We start from the raw sequence: 22500 nt of genomic DNA on the forward strand, positions 1-22500 counted from the left end.
CAGGAGAGGTGTCTGATAACTGCAATGAAAGTGTGACATGCCTGAGCTCCATTTTTTTGCTGGTTGGGTGTGGAGGAGATTTTGAATTCTGGACAGTGGGTAGGGGGCATGGCAGCCCCCCAATAAGTGGGGTTGTAGTGACACCGCCCCCTAACTATTACACAGATGCCTAAGTTATTTCAGGACCGAGGAGTGATATTTGTGTGAAAATTTATATATTCTGCATTTAGACCCAAGATGTTTGTGTGTGTGTGTAATATAAAGTTGCAGCTGATATGATTGCATGATATTTCTTAATAACAGGTCTGCATGGCTAGTACTAATATATTGCCTAGGACCTGTGCTAAATCAAGCACATTAACAAAAATTATATACAATGCCAGTGCCATAGAAACTATACTACAATAACGTAAAGTCCATAAAAATCGAAAGTCAGTTTTGATTTGTGCAAAATATCTTCATTTTTTAACCCTCTCTGGACGGGTGGTACAGTACTGTACCGCTCATTCAAAAGCCCAGTGGCCGGGCGGCACAGTATTGTGCCAGCCATTTAATTGATTTAGGCCTAAGCGTTCGAAAGCCCTGGCATTGTGACATTCAAGGCTAGAATGCCCCCGTCGTGAGTGGGTTAAGCACTGTTTATTTGTGTGTACACCTGGAGCTGTTGCCTTTTAGCCAAGAAACACTCCATATCTCTTTTATATATATATATATATATATATATATATATATATATATATATATATATATATATATATATATATACACATACATAAATATACACACACACACACACACACACACACACACACACACACACACACACACACACACACACACACACACACACACACACACTCTCTTGATATATATGTACATATATATGTTGAAATGTTTTCCCATGTTGTACCATGTAATGAATGCCAATAGCAGTATAGAAGAGCCTAGTGAAGGCATTTTACACAAATAAAATATGAGTACTCCTCTCACCCTTTTAGGTACCTTTTTATAGTTTCTGTTATGTACATTATTATTATTATTACACCTTCCTCTTTTCTCTAAAAGTAAAAGAACTCTTTTCTTCCAGAATAGAGTTTGCTTGGACAGCAACCATGGAGACAGAAGAAGACAATCCTCTTACCATTGATGACCTGCAAGGCGCCAAAGGTACTGAAGCTGCAACCACATCTGAGGATGAAGGGATTTTCATGTCTGGCAAGCCTGATACAACTGCAGTCAGTCAAGAGGAGGCAGAAACAGATTCCAAAGGAAATAACGGTGTTGAAGGAAAGGCTGTAGAGGAAGACGAAGCAGACAAAAAGTCAATGACAGTTGTCTCAGATGATGACAGTGATGTTGACGCAAAGAACATAATCACATCTGGTAGGAGGAGGAAAGCGATTCTCTCAGATGATGAAGATTCTAATCCGTTTCCTTCACGACCTGTTAATAAAGCTTTCCTAAGTAGCGACGAAGAAGAGGAAAAACACGGAGATTTAAGCAAGAAATCCAAGAACTCAAAAACAAAGAGGATTGTGCAAAGGATTGGCTCTGAGAGTGATGACAGTGATTCTGAAATATTTACAAGATACTCCTCTGAGCAACCACCACCAGAAAATGTAAGAAAAGGCAATATTAGGGACTACATCAGGGGTTCTGAAACTGGGGTAGGAGGGTTGTAGCGAGTCAATAAATTTGTTAGACTAGAGGTTAATTTTTGCTTTCATATATTTACATTAAAATGACTTCTTGAAAATATTCAGCGAAAGTGCCATTACATTATTATTCTATATTCACAGCACAATGGGATTACAATTCCATTCAAAGGTTAGGATGCTTCATATACAACTCAATTTTTTGTGTGGATTAGAGTAAATAGAAGCGATTCTTTAGTCAATTATTGCGTCAGATGATAAGACTGCACATCCTTCATGGGTTAAGAGTAATTATAGAACACACGAGAACTATATTATATTCTTTTGAATGATTTTATGAAAATAACATGAATATATTTACTAAACCTAAATAGAATTGATAAAAATAAATTATCATTTTCAGAAACCTTATAAGTACAACAGTGATCTGTTTGATGCTGAGCTGACAGATGAAGATGAACCTAAAACACAAGGTGGAGGAAGCCTCTCTCCCCTGCGACCACAGTATTCAGATGATGAGAATAATAGCAGTGCTATCACCAGCAAGAAAAAAAAGGTAAAAATTATATAAGATGAGTACAGAAGAAAATTAAGTACTGCAATATTTTGAATCTGTATATTTACAAATTATGTTTAAACTGATATTAACTGTGTACTTAACTGTGTAAGTTGATACAGTCAGGGAAAATCAAAAAGTTATTTTTATGTATGCTTTTAGAGAAATGTATAAGTTGTTTGTGTGTGTGTTAGATAATTTTTTTACTATTTTAGAAAAAAGGCCCCTCTCTGAAAGAGAAGCAAAAAGAAGTTATGGATATCCACAGTGAAACTCAACGGATGGTCCGAGATTCCCAGATATCTCTGCCTTATCATAGGCCCAAACAGAGAACTCTGGCAGAATTTCTTGAAAGGTAAGCATATTGATATGAAATATGTAACATATTGACTTTGGGGATAATTATCCAGAATAAGACTGCAGCAAGGGATGATGAGGTGACAGCTACGCATCACTCTGATAAAGGCCAACAAAGCTTGGCCAGATATATTGTCAAGATAGTGTTGGTTTCATTACTGTTGATTAATTGCTAGGGAGGCATATCTTGCCAGAGCATATGTATTGCAGGTTTAGTTACCCCTTCAGGAGTGAAGCATGGAGACCAATTCATCCCTTTGTATGTAGATCCCATATTTTATGCAGATTATCCTCAATACATAAGTATTTTATTTATTCTTTGACTGCTACATTATTATTCTCTCTCTCCACATGGTTCTGTTTTGGTTAATTTCCTCTTATATTTGATTTCTTTTTCTTTCTTATTTTTTCATAAGATGAAGTAGGGTTTGATGATCTCTTATTGTAGTATGGCAAAGAGATCTGATATAAATGTAAAGTTATTTTTATCAGGTTAATCATGTGTGTGAGGTTAATAGGTTTTTTATTTTTAATGGGGTTTGTTGTGTATAATTGCCAGCAAATCCTAGCTAAATGATAGACATGTATCCCTTGATTCATGTATTGCATGGCTTTCAACTTTTGATATTCATTCAGAAGAGTCTTCTCAATTGATTTGTATATCAAGTTTGGGTATTCTGAAGTCATGCTCTATTTTGCAGAAAAACCTTTCTGTAAAGGAAACTGAAGTGGTGCTGATGATTGATTGTTTCTTTTAATTTTCTTCAGGCGTAAAAAAGTTGCTCCTGTCCTGAGTGTCAAACACAGCAGCCTGAAGATGAGTATGCGTGATATGGCAGCACTAAAGTAAGAACCTTTTTTTTATTTTTAGAATATATTTCTTGCATTTCATTACATGATTTTTTCATACGTCAAATGTTTGTTTTGTTATTTTTATCTCATTCATAGTGACTTCATTAGAATTAGAAAGTGTGCTTTCTCAAATTCATTATTTTTAGAAAGGGATTCCTTGATATTTCAAAATGTTTTACTTATGAACATTTTGAACAGCGATGCATTTTTTTCCTTCAGGATGCTAGAAGAAAAAAAGAAAGAAGTTGAAGACTTTTACAAATCAGATTCAGATCAAGAAGACCCAGAAGACAGAGATTGGACTCCAGGGAACAATCCTGATCAAGAACAGGCAGAGGAAAATAAAGATCAAGATCAGGCAGACCAGGATGAAGAAATGGATAAGGAAATGGAAACTCAGCTTCCTCCTCCTCCAGTTAGTAATGAAGAGCTTCCAGACATATCTAAGAATGTTGAAGCTCTGGAAGAAGGGAAAGCTGACAATGTGGAAAAGTCCCAGTCCTCAATGCAAGTGGATATGGAAACTTGCCAGGATGTGGGAGGCGTGTTGGGTGAGTCCTCAAAGAAGACTGTGGATGACTCTGGTATTCAGAGTGGGGCATCATCTTCTGCTGAGGACTCTCAGCCTGATCAGGATGTGGTAATGGAAGATGTCACACATGGTGAAAAGGAAGACATAGGGAATTGTATTGACAAACCTTCAGGAAACACTCAGGATGTTTTTGAAATAGAAGAGGAATATCTTCCCAAAGCTGCAACAGAAGAAAAGGACATTCCTGAAGTAATTTCATCAGACCTAAAAAGCCCACAAAACCCAGAGGCAAAGAATGAAAAGAAGATTGAAACTCCTAAACTGAATCTTCTTGCATCAAAGTTACCAGACTTGGACCTAAACAAAATCACAAGTACAACTCCAAAGCTTAGTTTTGGAAAGGACTGTGACTTCATTGATCTGGATGAAGAACCAACTGTGACACCAAAGAATCCAGGATTAAATGAGTTGATGAATCGTTTTGTTCGTCACTCAAACACAAAAAGAAAACCGGTTGATAAGCAGCAAGTGAATTTAAGGTATGTTGTAAGAGTGTAAAGAAAAATCAGTTTGAAAGATGAGGTGATCATATAACAGGTTCTGATAACCAAATTGAAGCTTCGATGGCTTCAATACTCTGGTTCCTTATTTAATGATAGATGACCATGGTGGCCTAGAAGCTCCATCCTCTCAGGCATAGGTTTGTTGGCCTGTGCTGGAGTCCTAAAGGTCATAGAAACTGACATGTAAATCTCTTTGTGAATTTTTACTATTTGAGGGGCAAAGAACTGCAGTTAAGGTAAACAAGATGGACATAAAGATATTTTTGACATAAGGCTGTAGAAATCTTAATATTTGTGCTACAGCTTTCATCTATCTATATTTTCTGTATCTTCTAGTGTTGTAACAAAGGAGAAGGGTGAAGATGGCTCAGAAAAGCTTATATCGTCCAATATCATTGTGAATCTGGATGCTGAAGAGGATGAGATGGTAAATTTTACATATTTGAACATTTTGCATATTGAATGAATAAAATAATGGAATATATAATCATTTAGTAATATCGTCCACTAGTATTACAGATAGTTTTATGTTTAACATAAATGTCTTGTTTTTTAGCCAAGAGAAAGTGTCCCAGGAGCTCGTCACGTGTCCCTTAAAACTGCCCTCCAAGCAAAAATCAGGGAACAGAGAGAACGTGAGAGAGTAAGGAGGGTAAAGGAACGTCAGTTCATTGAGTCAGAACAAGTCATAGAAGGTAAGGATTGAATGCTGTCGACATACCTTCCAAATGCAAATGCCTGAGTGAACCCAGAAGTATTGATATTGGGATGGCTGATGTGACACAAGAGAATTATGGTGTCACAGTCACCATTAGTAATTAGTGATCTTGGTCCTAGTAATAGAGTTTGAGTAAAATATGAATAAAGATGAATAGACATACAAAAGGCAAGGAGACAGAATTCTTTTTTCAAGTAAAAATAGAACTTAACCATTTACCATGATTCATTGTGTAGATATTTATACAGGAAATCAGATGAGCTGGGCTCTTTGTCCATAGGTATAGGTGATCTTGTTGGCTTTTTACTTGCTCCCTAAAGGCATGAAGGCCATGGCACAGGGTTTTCTGTCATCCATTTTTTTCAAATAAAATGGAGCTGATTAAGTATTTGTTTCAACTTTTGGCATTTTAAAGTTTAGGGAAAGACATGTCCTTCTGCAGTATGCATATAGGTATTTATTATAGGAATGTTGATATGATCTTTACTGAAAATACTAAAAGCTTAAATTATCAACCAATATCAGTGGCAAAATTTGCATAGTTATTTGCAAAATATTTTAACCTCTGTAGATTGCAGTGTATATCAGCAGAACTTAACCCGAGTGCCACAGGAATTTAGGGGAGGGTAGAAAATAAACTGCCATATATGATATAGCATTGAATATTTTCATCATGGGAGCCTTGATTTTGATTAAAAGGTTAGTTTCTTAACTTTTAAACACATGTTTTAATGATCCTATTCTTTCAAAACATTCCATAAAAAAATAGAAGTATATGTTCAGTGATTATCCCATTCACTCAAGCCACAGCCACTCATTATGCACACAAGCAACTGGTATGTTACCCATACAAAATCCATGCCATAATATCATGTCCCCTTCAAGTGCTGCCACTACTTGACATGATATCACATTGAAAATCATTGATTTGTGCAGTGATATAGTTATAAGTGAGGACATGGTATATTTTTCAGTAACATATTCAAAATACAGAAGCTAGCCGTCTGGTTAGCTCATTGGTAGCGTGTCGACTTCACATCCCCGTGGTCGGCAGATCGAGTCCCGTCCAAGCTCGTGAGCTTCCACTGTCACCTGGAGGTTACTGACGTAGCTGGGCACTGTGTTGGGTAAGGACCAAGCTCAGATCGAGTCAACACTCGTTGGCACATTCTCTCACGAGTCAGCACACGCTGGCACAGGCGGGCTCGCGTCACTGCATACAAGCCCGGCGTAGCATATGCTCCGCAAATCTGGCTTATCCTTATCATTATACAGAAGCTTCTAAAAAAATATTTTTTCTTTATTAAAAGATTACCAAGATGATGGAAACTTCCTGGATGAGGAAAAGGAGTTCACTGATCAGAGTGACACAGACTGTGAGGGAGAATCTGAGCCTGAGGAAAATGATATCATCATCAAGGATAAGAAGCGCAAAAAGAACCAGTATCTGGATGAAGAGGCCGAAGACGAAGATGAAGATGGGGAAATGCAAGAGGATGATGAAGCTAGTGCGAATGAGGATGATGATGAAGAGGTTGATGACGATGGAGCAAAGTAGGTAGAAGTCTAGTGATTTTAGGATATCCATTTATAGAAATGTTGCTTTTCTTTGATGATTGGTTTGAAAGAGGAAAGTTACAAATGGAATTGCCACATGTCATTAAGCCTACAATTTATCTCAGCAAAGGGAGGATAAAGATATAAAAGAATAGCTGTATTCCTACGTTAGACCAGAACCAGAAATGAGAATTCATTTTTCATGTTAGCTCATTGCAGGCTGGAATAGAATTGCTTGCCCAGTGTCCAGGATGGATTTTATTTCAGAGTGAGGTAGCTGCGCACAACATACCTTGACTTTTCCCACTCTTCCAGTCACTCACATTTGTGGTCAACATTTTTTGTGTTTAGTCAATGTTGCAGTTGATTATAATTGTAGTATAGGGTCCATATTAGCTAATTATTCTCTTGATACTTAGGTTAATAGAAGTATTGCTATTTTATAGGAGGACAAAAAGCAACTTCATTTTTTCGTATCCATGTAGTATCACAAATGAATATGAAAAATATAACCACCCATGTGGTCGGCATCTTGCTATGTGCCATTGCTCCCTAAAGATAGGACTTGCTAGAGACTGTGGATGGTTGCCACTCAAGGCTCTCTCTCCTGCTGGTGCTAAGAGAAAGTGGTGCCATCTAGGTTTTGGATTTTAGGTTAAACTTAGCTTGATATTATGGCAATTATAGTAATTATGATTGCAATTGTTATCATCAATCACAAGTTATTACTTGTACTACAGTGATTCAGCCTCCCCCAACATCATGTATGTCATGACACCCATCTGCAGTGGGTTAAAACAATTGTGATCGAAAATTAGTAGGAACATTGAAGAAAAGAACTGAGGCATGAATTACTGTACCCATTCACACCGCGGCAGTTATTTAACCGATTTTACGGGTTGGTGAGAGGCAGTTTTTTTTTTTTTTTGAGAAGTCAAGAACATTGTGTCCATAGAAGTGCATGTGCAATGAATATATACTTATGTAACTATGTAAAGCGTGTATTTAGAGGGAGAGATCATGACACAATAGGACGTCATCTCGCAGGAGCAAAATATTCCCATGACATGATAGCACATCATCCGGCGCAAATGGGTTAAGAAAATAACGTGGAGATATCTGAAAAGTGAATTATTTTGGGGGTTTAACAGAGGGGCAAGACAGAGGGAAGCTTTGGTTGTATTGGAATGGTATTTTTCATAAGTGTTAGCCCCTTTCATTTAAATTGTTCAGTTTAAGATATATCTTAAAATATTAAGGGAAATGTAGATACATTAAGATTATTCTCATTATTTATTTACATTTGAACATTGTTTTTATTTTATTTTTATTTTTTTGTCATTTTCATAAATTTTGGCTATTGATATGCCTATGATTATTGTATATTATTTTTTTTAATTATTGAATGTAATTGATTGATTAATTTGTATCTCTTGAACAGACTTATATTTAACATTTTTTTAAATGTTACTTGTGTGGAGGCACTGGAAGTAATGCCTTACATCTTTCCCTCCTGTAGTCAAGCAGCAGAGGACGATGACAGTAATGATACTGTAGAACTACCCAGCACTCGCAGGAGGATAATCATGGATGAGGAAGAGGATGAAAATGATGATGGAGACCATTTGAAGTTGCAGTGGGAAGAGTCACAGGATGTTAATGTTCCTACAAAGTCCAAATCACTCAGGGAAGGCTTGATGCGTACAAACACAGAGGACCTCTTTGCCTCACAATCTAAGAAAAGTGAGTACTTTACTTATCTGCAATATGTGAAAGAGGAAAGATTTTTTGTTATTTGCACATTCGGGCCGTGGCCAAGCGCTATGTACCTTATCGTGTAGCACAGCACGGCGTGATATCTTGTCACCCGGCGTTAATGGGTTAAAAAAATCTTATTATGGTTCATTTGAAGAATTACATATATATTGATATTATGGAATTATAATATTTTTATAGTTACTGAGTATTATTATCTTTCATTGTAGTAGAAGCAGTTGACAAGGATGTAAGTATTACATCCATGGATTCAAGCTTTGAACTATTTGGATCTGTCATCCCTGGCCATCAGCCAGGTGGTGGGTTACGGCGCAGTGGAGAAGGCATCCACAATGAGAACGATAGTGAAACTACTTTCCTTACTCCATTAACAAAAACTAAATCAGGCAGTTTCAGCAGTGTAGGGGTAGGTAGAGCACATTTCCAAATTGTATGTTGAATTCCTGACTGTTGAAAGTTTTTTGTATTAATACTGTTCCTTTGTGCATCTTCTTCACAGATCTCTATTTATTATCACTAATAATTCAAAACCTTGACTGTTACAGCGAGATCGTGATTTAAGCCTTCCCATAGAAAACTCTCAGGACCTCTTTATGTCATCAGCACCTCAGAGTGCTCCTGGCTCTCCCTCTGCTGAAGGTCCAAGTCTTCACCTTACCCCTATAGAAGACTCCCAGTTCGGCCCTCAAGAAACACGCAAGGAAGTTAACCCAATGGCTAAGCTGAAATTGGACTTCACAGGCATACAGGGTTCCCAAGATGGAGACGAACTGATTGGTCTTTGTTCAGGACAGTTTACAGGTAGGATCCTGTGAACTTTGAAACAGTTTGATGATAATATTATAATTGCTTTGTGTTAAGGAAATCATTATCTTTGCATTTTGCCAAAAACATGAGGAAGAAGAAATAAATTCACTACCTATCAGCTGCCAAAGAAAAGAAAAAAAACAATTATAATGGAAATATAGGAGGCTTTGTAACCACTAGTGCCTTACCAGTCCCCCATTAATCCATTGACAGCAGATGGCATGATTTGCTGCCAAGGCAGAGTCAGTTGTTGACGCGGATGGCAGTGTGCCAGACAATGTAAACCCGCCATCCGACTGTAAACATACTTTATTAAAACCGCAACCGATAGGTTAACAAGATACATTCATGTTGTTATTTCAATAATGCTTTGTAAAATCATAATTCCAGTTTAGTGTATACAACAACATAAATCTAACTAGTACACATACAGCTGGCCATGTATCTATTACTGTTTTTTTGATCACTTGTATCATGAATCTTTATACCCAGGAAAAACACTAATGTTCAATAGAGCTAGGAATAACAGAGTCAGGATTTTACCTCACATTCTATTACCATTCATGTTTATATTTATATTTGCTTCTAAAAGAATAAGTTTCCAATTAATTGCTATTAATGATTTTGTCAAAATTAAATTAACCTATTCACGCCGGGGCTGTTCTGGCTCTGAGTGGTTGGAATGCCGGGGTTTTCAAATGCATAAGCCTAACGCCTCGGGATTCTCGGGTGCACTAGCCTCGAGCCTGGGCTGTCTGCTTGCTTACCCCGAGCGCTTGCCATAACCAAATATCTCGTTGCCGGCGTCTGACCCAAAAACCATGAAACGTGTCAGCACGTCATCCAGAGCGAATGGGTCATATGATATTGACAGTATCAATATATCTGTACATATAGTTTTAAGACAAGACCATGGAACATGTTCCCTGTTTTCCTCCCGTTCTTTTTCTATGTTGTCTTTTTCTTTTTCTTTTCTTTTCTTTCCTTTCTTTTATAACTGATTTCTTTTGTTTGCGTTCCTATCACCGCATAGGTATTTGTTGCTGTGTCTCTTGAATGTACTTTGGGTATATGATGTGTCAACATGTCCTTATGACCTGAGGTTAACCTTGTGGCAAAATGAGCAATAGTAGTGTGCATAGGTGCTGTATTCATTCCAAATTACATCATACCATAGCTTTCAGCCTTATTAGCCCTACCACGATCCTGCCCTGTATACTTGGATGTTGTTTGTCTTTCAGGGCAGTTATTGGAGTCTCTCTTTATGAAGGGTTGCAGGGGAATAGATGATTATACGTATCATTAATTTTTTTAAATATTTTACCCTGTAATTTCACTGTTATACTTCATCCCCCTCCTCTATTATCAGGGCTCAGACTTTGGAGTGTTGTTTTTTTCATGTTGATTACTAGAGGATGAGAGGAATCCATCCATAAGAATATTGTATACTATATATATCTAACATTTTAATTACTCATTACTGCTTACTCTCAATTTTTCCATACATCTCACTACTATCTTAGGTACAAGCAATATTAGACTACATCATTTTTCAAAAGCAATTGACCAGCATATATTAAAACCATTCCATTGCAGGTAAGGAAGCATCATCAAAGGTAGACCAGTTATGTGAAGAGGAGTTTGCCCCAACACAAGACATAAACAGCCTCATGGGCTTGTGCTCAGGCACCTTTGGTATGCAAGATAAAGACACTCCCAATGCCTTTGCTTCACTCTCTGAATCCCAAGACAAAAAAAATGAGGACGATGAAGATGAGCTACTTGGCCTGTGCACCGGAAAATTCACCATGTGAGTTCTCCTTATATGGAAAACAATGTTGATTGCATAAGCTATTTTTAATTCAATGCTATTAGTTAATTAAACTCTACAGTGAAAATTGTAGTTTACCCTTTCAAAGAAATATTTTGGTAGACAGCTATTTTGTTTTAATCTTTCAGTGTTGTGATTTATAGATTGAGATATTAAAGACTGAAGAAGAATATGGCTAACTTAGTTGTGCTCTCTCACAGATTCATAGCAATTTTCCTATCTTCATCCTTCTAGAAAAAAAAAAATTCCCCTTTTCTATTTTATTTATATTATTATTATCATCATTATCATCACCATCATCATTAACCCATTCACGCTGGGGCGATTCCAGCTTTGTATGGTCGTAATGCCGGGGTTTTCGAACGCATAAGCCTAATGCCTCAAGCCTGGGCTGCGTGCTCGCTCACCCCGAGCGTTGACCTTTCCCAGATATCTCTTCACCGGCGTCTTATGCAAAAACCACGAAACGTGTCAGCACGTCATCCGGCGCGAATGGGTTAACCCCTAAAGACCACAATGCCTTTACTTACTAGAATTTGATAATATCTACCTGTTTTGGTAGGTCGGATTATAAATTTCATCATTAGGTTCTATTGCTGTATATTTTTATTGTAAAGAAGCATACAAGCTGCCGAGATTATAATGCCAAAATGGTTTTTATCCACAAGACATTTGCAATGTCCAGAAGTATGTAATCTCACATTTTCTAAATTTCTCTATTTACTCCAACAAGGATAAGAGCAAATTTATAATTTTAAACAAATAATTTTTAAGTCCTGTTGCTAGATTAACGTATAGAAAGTAACTAGTGCTATTTTATATAGAAAAAGATATCCTCTTGTATAGATAGCCTTCATAAGTTATAAATTACATAATATATACCAATTCAACAGGGTGGTAAAGAGGAGGTTTTGTATTTGTTTACATTATTTTCACTAGTGAAGAAAAATGTGTTTACCAAACGGAATTCCAGTGAGCATATGCATACATAACTATGTAACGTGCATTAACCCATTCACGCCGGGGCGATTCCGGCTCTGAATGGTCAGAATGCTGGGGTTTTCGAATGCATAAGCCAAATGCCTTGGGATTCTCGGGTGCAATAGCCGCGAGCCTGGGCTGTCTGCTCAGCTCTTGACCAAATATCTTGTCGCCAGCGTCTGACGCAAAAACCACAAAATATGTCAGCACATCATCCGGCGCGAATGGGTTAAAAGGGAGAGATCATGTCATGATAGGATGTCATCTGGTGGAAGCAAAATATTCCCATGACATGGTATCATGTCATCTAGTTGGAATGGGTTAACCCATTCACGCCGGGGCGGAATTTCGCCTACTCCCGATCATGCCGGGAAGATTAAAAGCGCACAACCGGTCGTCCCGGGGTGTTTTCCCGTTGCGCGAGGTCGCGCTGATGCTCGCAGAGCGTTTTTCACCCACCCTATCCTTATGGTTTGCGTGATTGCGTCTAAAGTGTAGAGATGTGTAGAAAGTAGTGCTATGTTCAGAGGAGGTATATCAGTCGAAAAAGATGTTACAGCACTGTTTTTTTAGTGTTATGCTATTGAACTTTTTCCATATTCTTAACTCCTATGTTGTAATACCAATGGGAAATGGAAGCATTCTTCTAGTGAGGTAACAAACATAGTTTTTTTTTTTTCTTCCTAAAAGAAAAGAAAGAGAATATGAACAACCATACATGTGCATACAAGTGAATGCATGTAACAGCAATGTTTTTTCAAGTGTCATTTTCTTTTAGTGGGGCAACAAAAAGATGTTATATAATTTTAATTTTTTTCTTTCTTTTTTTATTCCTCGGCCAATTACAATTGATTTTACGATAGTCTTTCGATTCATCTTATTCAAGAAATCAAAAACAGAAATCACCATAACGTCATCAATATTACATATATACCTGTGACGTCATTCATATTACGTTATATCTCATTTTTTACTATTTAGAAGGATAAACTAAAGTAGCAAAGACAAATCAATTATGAAAATCGAATTGTACTAAGAATAATCTATCATTCTAATGCGGACGTTTCAGCACGTCCCTACTGGCCTCCCGGCGCTCGGGCCGAAAATGTAGCCCGTGCTAGGACGTCACCCGGGTCCGGGGCTTTTTTCGACCACGTGTCAGCACATCAACTGGCGCGAATGGGTTAAAAAACGTAAATCTTCCGGCTGCATTTAGCTTATGAATTTTTTAAGTTTCACCAAGGCCAAGTTTTTGGTCGTTGGCATTTCAGTACCTTGAAAATACACAGCAGAAAATGTATGTCATTGACAGATATTAACCCATTCCCAACGGGACCAATCCGGCTTAAAAAGACCAAAATTCCGGGACTCTTGAACGCATAAGCCTAACGCGTCGGGATTCTCGGCCGCACTGGCCGCACGCCGGGCTGGACAAAATAATGTGTCCCCGGCGTGTGGCCCAAAAACCACTAGACGTGATATCTAGTCACCCGTCGTTAACGGGTTAAGCACAGACAGCACTGTAAAGCATCAAAAAGTTGAAAAAATTATTGCTGCTGCCCCTCAAATAAGCAGGAAAATGGGAATAAACTTCCATGCCAATGAAATACCAGTGCATAAAACATGCAAATTTTCCACAAATACTATGTATGAATAGTAAAAAGACATTAACATACCATGAGGCAACATAAAACTGAGGATGTGGGAGAGGAGGGCCTGATAGAGGCATGGGAAGATAGGGCTGATATAATGGGTGTGGCTGGAGGAAATGCAAATAAAACATATGAAATAATAAATACCATTTTTGTCATAAAACACAATAAAATATTTATTTAGATATATTGATAGTTATAAGAAAATGATATACCATAAGGCAACTGTACCGTATGTTATGTAAGAGTATGTGTGATGAAGAGGTATGGGTGAGATAAAGGATGGATAAGAGAATTACTTGCTTGAATGAAATATGCCAAACAGCACCAAAATTACTATTCATACTTACTGCATTTCATTCACCAAAATTACTATTCACACTTACTGCATTTCATTCACCAGAATTACTATTCACACTTACTGCATTTCATTCACCAGAATTACTACTCACACTTACTGCATTTCATTCACCAGAATTACTATTCACACTTACTGCATTTCATTTACCAGAAAGAAAAACAAAATAACACACATGGAACATGACTATCTGATGATTGGCAAAGGGAGAGGAGAGCCCAAGGGGCATGGTGATATTGAGCTGTTATAGTGGTTTAGCCGGAGAAAACTTGCCAAAACAGTACTAGAAATATTGGGATACACTCCATACGGGAAAAAATTCCACCAATTTCTGACAGGCTTACCACATATTTTGCTGATGCACCAGACCAGGTTCTTTCACAATTGTGATGGATAGGACTTTAGGTGATAATAGTCTTTTAGGATCCAAAGTGAATTCTATAGGACATGGGTCACATTTTCTCATAAAAATATGTTAAGTACGTTAGCAATAAGGAAAAATATAAGAAATCCTACAGGATGTGATCATATGACCTTTCTTTCTTGACAGGCAAAGCATAAAGAAATCTGCAGGTGATGAAAAGGAATCAACAGAAGATGAAGAGTCAAAGTTGCACTTTGACGATGATAGAACATCCTCACCAGTACCTGAAATGGTAGTATACTCATCAGATGAGGAAGGAGCAGAAAAAAGGAAGAAAATTAAAAAAAGGAAGCGTATCATAGCTTTCTCTGGTAAGTAATGATAATTAGAGAGAAGTAGGAACTTTTTTCTTTTTTTTAACCCTCTCTGGACGGGTGGTACAGTACTGTACCGCGCATTCAAAAGCCCAGTGGCCGGGCGGCACAGTATTGTGCCAGCCATTCAATTGATTTAGGCCTAATAATTCGAACGCCCCGGCATTGGGACATTCAAGGCTGGAATGCCCCCGTCGTAAGTGGGTTAATATATGTGTTAACAGCTGTGATTTTACTATGTCCATTTTCTTTCAAAATTAAAACAATATAAAGTACATTTGCTGTTATCTTTACTTCTCTCTTAAAAGTAAGGAACAACTTTTTTCCAGTACACACCACAATATTCAGATGTTAGTGTGTTAATAGTTTTGATTTCTGATAAATAGTTAACATAAATGTATTAAGTGTAAAGTGCTGATAAATAGTAGCCCTCCAGTTGTAAACAGCTTCAATCAGATATCCAGATATCAGGTTTTGCACTTGTTTGACTGCTCTTGGCATATACTTTATTATTTTTTATATATATATATATATATATATATATATATATATATATATATATATTTTTTTTATATATATATTTTTTTTTTTTTTTTTTTTTTTTTTTTTTTTTTTTTTTTTCATGCATCTTATGAATATGGCTATTAACAGTAAGTTTCACCTTTTTATGCAGAATAAACATTTATATTTCTTTAAATTAGCAAAAAACAGTGTATTGTGCAAAGTTGATGCTATAGGTATTTTATCATCCTTGACTGATGTTTATTGTCAGTTATTTCATATATTCAGCCTTCTAAAGCTTGGTCTCCAAATATTGTAAATGTAGACCTGATTATGAACTTTATCTAGAGGGATGATAAAGAATAACATATTTATTAAAAACTTTTATGCCCACTCCCACCTTAAGCCTTAGAGGGATGGTTTGTCTAGGGAGACTTCTCTCTATCTTTCACAATTTATGTGGTATTCCAGGTAGTTGTTTCACATCCAACTGTGAATATTTATGTAAAGTATTGGATACTTATCAATAAAACAAGTGTAAAAAGTGCCATAATTTCTGTCATTACATTTCATTCACACCAAAATAGGAAGCAGAAAACCTGCCTTACATCATTGAAGTTAGAAACCGGGTCAGATAGGATGAGTGTGACAGGACTTGCCAGACGGTTCCAGATTTATGGGTTCATACCCACTATATTGCATTCATGTCATAAAAGATGCAGCCACCACCAGTTTTTGACAGCTTGCATGCAGTCAAATTCACATTGTCAGATATGGCCTAATTGAAACCATTGATGTAACAGTTTGTGCTTAGAGGTTTTAAATAACTAAATGTCTTGCAGATGATGAGGATGCACAGGGACCAGTTGAATATGACGATGAAGAAAATGAGATACCACGTACAACATTCACAGGGTTCAAAGATAAGAGAAAAGGGTATGTTATGTTATACATTTGTTTTTACATTAGCTTTTGGATTTTAAGCTGTTCTTTTATAAGTAAGATATTGGGGAGCATTAACCCATTCACGCCGGGGCCGTTCCGGCTTTGCAAGGTCGCAATACCGGGGTTCTCGAACGCATAAGCCTAACGCCTTGAGATTCTCGGATGCACAAGCCACGAGCCTGGGCTGCCCGCTCACTCAACTTGAGCGCCGGACTTGCGCTAATATCCCGTCTCGTGCATCTGAAGCAAAAACCTCAAAATGTGTCATCACGTCAACCGACTCCAATGGGTTAATAAGAATGTAAAGGACAACGTAACGTTTTGAAGTTTGCCCTTTTTTTTTCAGACAAGTAAAACCAAACTGGAAAGTCAAAGTACATTTAGACAAGAGTATTGTGGATAGACAGTTTGTGGGAACAAGGGCTATACCTGATCAAACTCTTGTTTGTCTACCCACTTGCCTTTGACTTTCCATTTTGGTTTTACTCGTCTGAATAGGAAGTCTGCATTGTGGCTATGTCATATTTACCTGTTTACTTTTGTATTCATTAGGGAGGGTAATAGTCACTATCATTAGTTGACATATGAAATAGATATGTCAAAGATGTGTTTTTTGGTGTTGATTTTGCATAGCCAGAAAGAATTTATAAAGTGTAGCTGAATTTTATTCTTGTGCTTGTTATTTTTCTCACACTCCTATTCATGAATTCTTAAAATTTACAGTTGAAAATACATTCCTTATATGTAGAAAAGTATTTATAATATTTTTTTGTTATATGTGTATTATGTTTTTCTTATCTTCTTTCTTGCTTTCTTACTTTCTTTAACATGAATAATTAAACAGTGATTTAATGTCCCTTTTTTCTTTCTTATTCTTCTTCGAAGTACTCATGTATTTTCTTAATTACAGCTTTTTATTGATATACATTTATTTTTCTCTCTCATCATGCATTTGCTACAACAGAGGAATCCGAGCTGACTTCCTGGAGAATGAGGCTGAGCTCTCTGGATCTGAGGAAGACTCGGGAGACGAATATGAAGGAGGACACGACTTTATGGAAGAGGAGGAGGGTGATCAGGAACAGTTTGATGAGAATGACCTTAGAAATCAGGTTAGAAATTCATACCACTTTAGTATTGGCCATATATTGGAAGATTAACCTTTTGTCATTTTTATTCACAATCCTAGATAAGCACATGATGAGGGCTATGCTTTATTCTTTAGGTTGGCCGTGCACATTTAAAAACTCTGATAGACTCGGATAAACGTGAGTTGCGGTTACTACAAGAAATGTACTTAGAAGATGGCGAGATGCACGGTGAAGGACGTCAAAGACAATTTAGGTGAGACATCAAATAACACAGTTTTGTGAAGGTTTTTCTCTTTTCTTTTTATAATGTTGAAAGTTTTATGTGAACTTCATGACTGTGTCACCCCCCTCTCTTAACTTATTTATATTACATAATTTGATGCAGTTGATTTGCATTATTTTAGATTAGTTTCAATCTTTCTGTATGAAAGCATCTTTTCCTATTTCATTTGTTTTCTATGTAAACTTCATATACACTGAACATGTATATGAAGAGATTCTCATGCACAGCTTAATAATCTGAATTTTAGAATTTTGATTTTGTGTGTGTTTGTGTTTGTTTTGTGGTGTAAGGGAGATTATTTTAAACTTACCGTCCTAAATGCACTTTTTAAATTTCAGTGGGAATCATACACAATATTCAGTATTTCATAATAAACATTGTTAAAAATATGTGGAGATTCATTTTTTTTTCATATAGCATTTTTATGTATAAAAATATATTCAAATTTAGGTGGAAAATTACAATAGTCATCCCATTCATTACTAATGATACAATAGTTGCTCATTTTTGTAATTTTTTCAAACATGGGTGTCATATCTAATTCCAATATATGCAACTTAATCTTGATATAATTCTATCTTTCTCTATGAAAAGAAAGGCTGTAATAAATGTCACAAGTGCATTGGCCTTTATTTCTTTGTTGCTCTTTATTGTTTATCTCAAGTCAGTATAGATGAGCAAGCACAGGGAAGGTTGCTGACTGACCGTCTAATCTAAAACACAAGCCCGTTCATGGACACAAAGTGCAATTTTTAGGAATTAAAGCCTTGTGTAATAGTTCAATTTGCCCTCCTTGCCAAATATAAAGCAAGTCTTTTCTGCCATATCTATGCTGGATAAAAACAAAATTCTGTCCTTTTTGTTACACAGCAAAACCATAGAATGTGAATCTTTCCTATTTGAAAAGATTCTCCCTTTTCCTCTTGTACTTCCATAATGAAATTATATTGCTGATTTTCTCTACAGGTGGAAGAATATTGATGACAATGATGAAAATGAAAGGAAAGTAGAATCAGATGATGAACAAAATATAGGAGAAGATGAAGTGGAAGATGCAGAATGGAGGAAACAGAGATACGAAAGAGAAAAGTTCTTACAGGAACAAAAAGCAAAGGTATTAAAATTGAATCAACTTTTTTATATTCACATAGAAAAAAAGTTTATAATTCAGCTTAGCCCCAATGTTTATTTCTTGAAAGTCTACTTATTTTATTTATTTATTTATTTATTTATTTATTTTTCAGGAAGGAGACAACTTGGAGACAGACATGTTCAAGATTGGTTCTCGTCCACTAATGAGAACAGTTTCCAGTAGTGATACAGCATCCAAGAGAGAGCCATTGAAGACAGCCAATCCAGCCCCAGCACCAGCCCCTGTTAAAAAGCCTGCAGTGAATCCTTTCTGCATGCCATCCAAGGTGAGATGCTGCAACTGTTTCTGTTTAGATTTTTTTCCTTGTGATTGTACAACTTATTAGTTGTTGTGCTGAAGTGATCATCTGATTATTAGAGTTGATGCCTGCTGGTTTTCATCCCTTCTCTATTTCTTTTCTTCTGTTCTTCTCATCTTCCTTTCTTCTCCTTTTCTTCTTTTTCATTTCTCCTCCTCCTCATTCTCATTCTCATTCTCATTCTCTTCCTTTTCTTTCCCCTCCTCCTCTTTCTAATTCATCTATTTCTTTTTCTTGTCTCTTTTCTTCTTCTGTTTTAACCCATTCCCGACGGGGGAATTCTAGCCTTGAATGTCCAAATGCCGGGGCGTTCGAATTATTAGGCCTAAATCAATTGAATGGCCGGCACAATACTGTGCCGCCCGGCAACTGGGCTTTTGAATGCGCGATACACATGCTGTACCACCCGTCCTGTGTGGGTTAATTCTCCTTCCCCTTTTCTTCTCATTTTTTTCTTCTCTTCTTTTCTTCTAGTTCTCTTCTCCATTTCATCTCCTATATGTACAAGAAATTTAAGGTATGTGGATGCAAAATGTCGTACTGAACCTTGCTGAGCAATTTTCACCCACCCTATTTCAACCCATTCACACCGGATGATGTGATATCACATCACTGAATATTTCCCCTCACAACAGATGTCCACTCACTTTATGTATTCTCCCCATGTATACATGTTCTGTATAGTTATGTGTGTAGATACACACTGTAGTTGCATTTGCATATACTCATTTTTCTTGACTAATCAAAAAAAAAAAAAAAAAAAAAAAAAAAATCACCCTGTAGAATAGAGTAATCTCTCTTAGAGGCTCAGCATGACCTTGTGCTTTGAGAAATCACTCAACAAGAAGCTTCACGTGCTTCCTATCTTGCCAACCAGAGCAGCATTAGGCAAATGCTGCAATATATATATAGATAGATTGATAAATAAATAGATATGTCAAAAGAGATTTGTATATACAATTGAAACTACAGTGTTTGTATGCAAACAGAACTTCATGATGGGATAGAATGTCATCATTTCAAAGACTTGCATTCACATGCCAATTATCTATATTGTGGAGGCAGTCTGTCACACAAGCAGAGGTATTGCACATTTCTAGACTTGATGATAAGAGAGTACAAGGTCCAGTTCCTCCAATTCTAGTCCCAACAATTAATTGTAGCATATAATTTGGTTGTCACTGCTATGAATAGGGTTACTTATTTGTTTGGGTAGATCAGTACTGTTAACCCCTCCCCCTTGTTCTTATAATTTCCTTTCCTTTTACCAATTACCTTTTATTTGTATATCAATGGTGATTTGTTGGAATTGGTACCACAGTTTAGAGTTGGCCAAATAATTTCACTTGGGATATATAGTATGCAGGCTTTAGAGACCTTACTAATAAAAAAGTGTTTCATATATACAAATACGATGTGAAGTTTAATGGTGGGGAAAGTTGTATCTTGATTTCTTCTTCTAAGCTCTGAAAGATTAACCTAACAGATTAACCCAATCCCGATGGGCCCAGTAAGAACTGGCAGTCCCCTACGCCGGGCCTAAGTAATATTGCCTTGGGGACGTCACACTGGTGTGTCGCCCCGTCATCAGGCACAATGGTGTGTCACACCGTTTTCATTGGGTTAACCCTCTCTGGACGGGTGGTACACTACGGTACCGCACATTCAAGGCCCGTTCGCTGGGTGACGCCATACAGCGTCGTTTATTTAACTGATTTAGGCCTATGCGTTCGAGAGCCCCGGCATTGTGACATGCAAGGCTGGAATGCCCCTGTCGTGAATGGGTTAATAGTACAGTTTATTAATAGCATTCTTGTTTTCCCTTGTCACAGCGTGGTTCATTCCTCTCAAGAGATAAGAATACTTTAGCGCGTATCGCTGAGCTCACAAAAGACAAAGGAAGCGTTGTAGGAGGAGCCAAGCAAGCAGGAAACTTTGTCTTCCAGCAGTTGTCAGCAGAAGAGGTCCAGAAAAAAGAAAGTGCCAAGATGAAGAGAAGCTCAAGCTTGCCTGCTGCCAAAAAAACAAGATTAGATCGCAGTTTCTTCAATATGGATGAAACAAAACAATCGTCAAGTATATTTAAGCATTTTTAAGGATGACTTGGATAGAAGAATAAGGCAGTATTAGGAGAATTATATTTTCAGGAATTTATATACATCATAAAATTAAAAGTTCTTTTGTTATACTTTCCATATTTTCATCATGTATTATATTATCAAAATAAATTTTTAATTCCTCATTTTCACAAAGTTCTACATTTTTTAGCATGGTTATAGTCCTACAAAAGAGTGGTTTAGTTACAAAAAGTAATATTTCTTTACTTTCTAATTTTATGTGTGTGTGTGCGTGTTTGTATGTGTGTATATTGTCAATTTGTGTGTGTGTATATAGCATATTAAAATAAGATTATTTATTTTGTGCAATGTTTTAATAGATTGATACCAGTTGCCAAAGCTCATGATTCATATTTGTTTAATCTGGTACATTAAAAATACACCCTTTATATATATATATCTGTGGTTTAGTTGAACCTTATGTATTCATAAGTTAAGTTAGCTCTTGCTCATATCACTAAATGAAATGCCCTAGAAAATAAGGAAGAAACTATGAGTATTGATAAGAATTGGTTAGGAAGTACACCCAGTGCTTTTAGAATTTTGAATTTACTACCCATGCAACTGCATACACAGATTATTGCACTCACTAGGAAAATAGCTCCAAAAATATTGGCAGTACCTCAAGTGCTACTTGTCTAAGATAAATAGTACTAATAGATAGAAAGTACTTCCAGATAATACCACCATTGTTGTCACTAAGCATTACCACAAGTAGTTTTGGAGACAATTACATAGTAACTGCAGTAATTAGTACTTCCATTTTATTGATTTTATGAATCTGGCCACATCATAAGATGTTCAGCCTGGGTTGAGCATCTTAACCCATTCAAACCCCGGCTTTGCGCGGTCGCAATACCGGGGTTCTTGAACGCATAAGCCTAACGCCTCGAGATTCTCAGACGCACAAGCCGCAAGCCTGGGCTGCCCGCTCGCTCAGACCGACCACGCGGCTTGCCCTCATAGCTCATCCCGAGCGTCTGACGCAAAAACCACAATACGTGTCATCACGTCAACCGGCTCCAATGGGTTAACCCATTGCAGATGGGAATAGATTTGCTTGCCCAGTCCTCAGATGGGTTTCATTTCAGAGCAAGGCAGATTCACGTTACATATCGTGACCTTTCAAACTCTTTCATTATTTCATTGTAAAACTAGTTATTTTTGTGTTATACTGTA

The 22500-nt window shown here is 36.9% G+C and overlaps 1 protein-coding gene across 3 annotated transcripts in view; it reads left to right on the forward strand.

The window, feature by feature from the left end:
* The window catches only part of LOC122259688 (uncharacterized), a 28320-nt gene extending 6602 nt beyond the window's left edge, over positions 1–21718 (forward strand). For 2 of the 3 annotated variants that reach the window (XM_043026610.2, XM_043026608.2), the window contains exons 2-20: positions 1088–1619; positions 2059–2211; positions 2427–2566; positions 3337–3414; positions 3640–4491; positions 4852–4942; positions 5072–5210; positions 6544–6787; positions 8310–8533; positions 8776–8972; positions 9112–9367; positions 10970–11183; positions 14746–14930; positions 16277–16370; positions 17344–17491; positions 17605–17723; positions 18720–18867; positions 18998–19171; positions 21037–21718. In XM_043026610.2, the coding sequence (XP_042882544.2) occupies positions 1113–1619; positions 2059–2211; positions 2427–2566; positions 3337–3414; positions 3640–4491; positions 4852–4942; positions 5072–5210; positions 6544–6787; positions 8310–8533; positions 8776–8972; positions 9112–9367; positions 10970–11183; positions 14746–14930; positions 16277–16370; positions 17344–17491; positions 17605–17723; positions 18720–18867; positions 18998–19171; positions 21037–21300 (4227 nt within the window). In that variant the 5' untranslated portion in view covers positions 1088–1112 and the 3' untranslated portion in view covers positions 21301–21718. The remainder of the gene's footprint in view (positions 1–1087; positions 1620–2058; positions 2212–2426; positions 2567–3336; positions 3415–3639; positions 4492–4851; positions 4943–5071; positions 5211–6543; positions 6788–8309; positions 8534–8775; positions 8973–9111; positions 9368–10969; positions 11184–14745; positions 14931–16276; positions 16371–17343; positions 17492–17604; positions 17724–18719; positions 18868–18997; positions 19172–21036) is intronic. The other variant, XM_043026609.2, reaches the window with a different exon arrangement.
* Positions 21719–22500: the final 782 nt, after the last annotated feature.

Source organism: Penaeus japonicus, unplaced genomic scaffold (assembly GCF_977035675.1).
Source record: "Penaeus japonicus unplaced genomic scaffold, GWHDUDI00000001_assembly GWHDUDI00000024, whole genome shotgun sequence".
Lineage (NCBI taxonomy): Eukaryota > Metazoa > Arthropoda > Malacostraca > Decapoda > Penaeidae > Penaeus > Penaeus japonicus.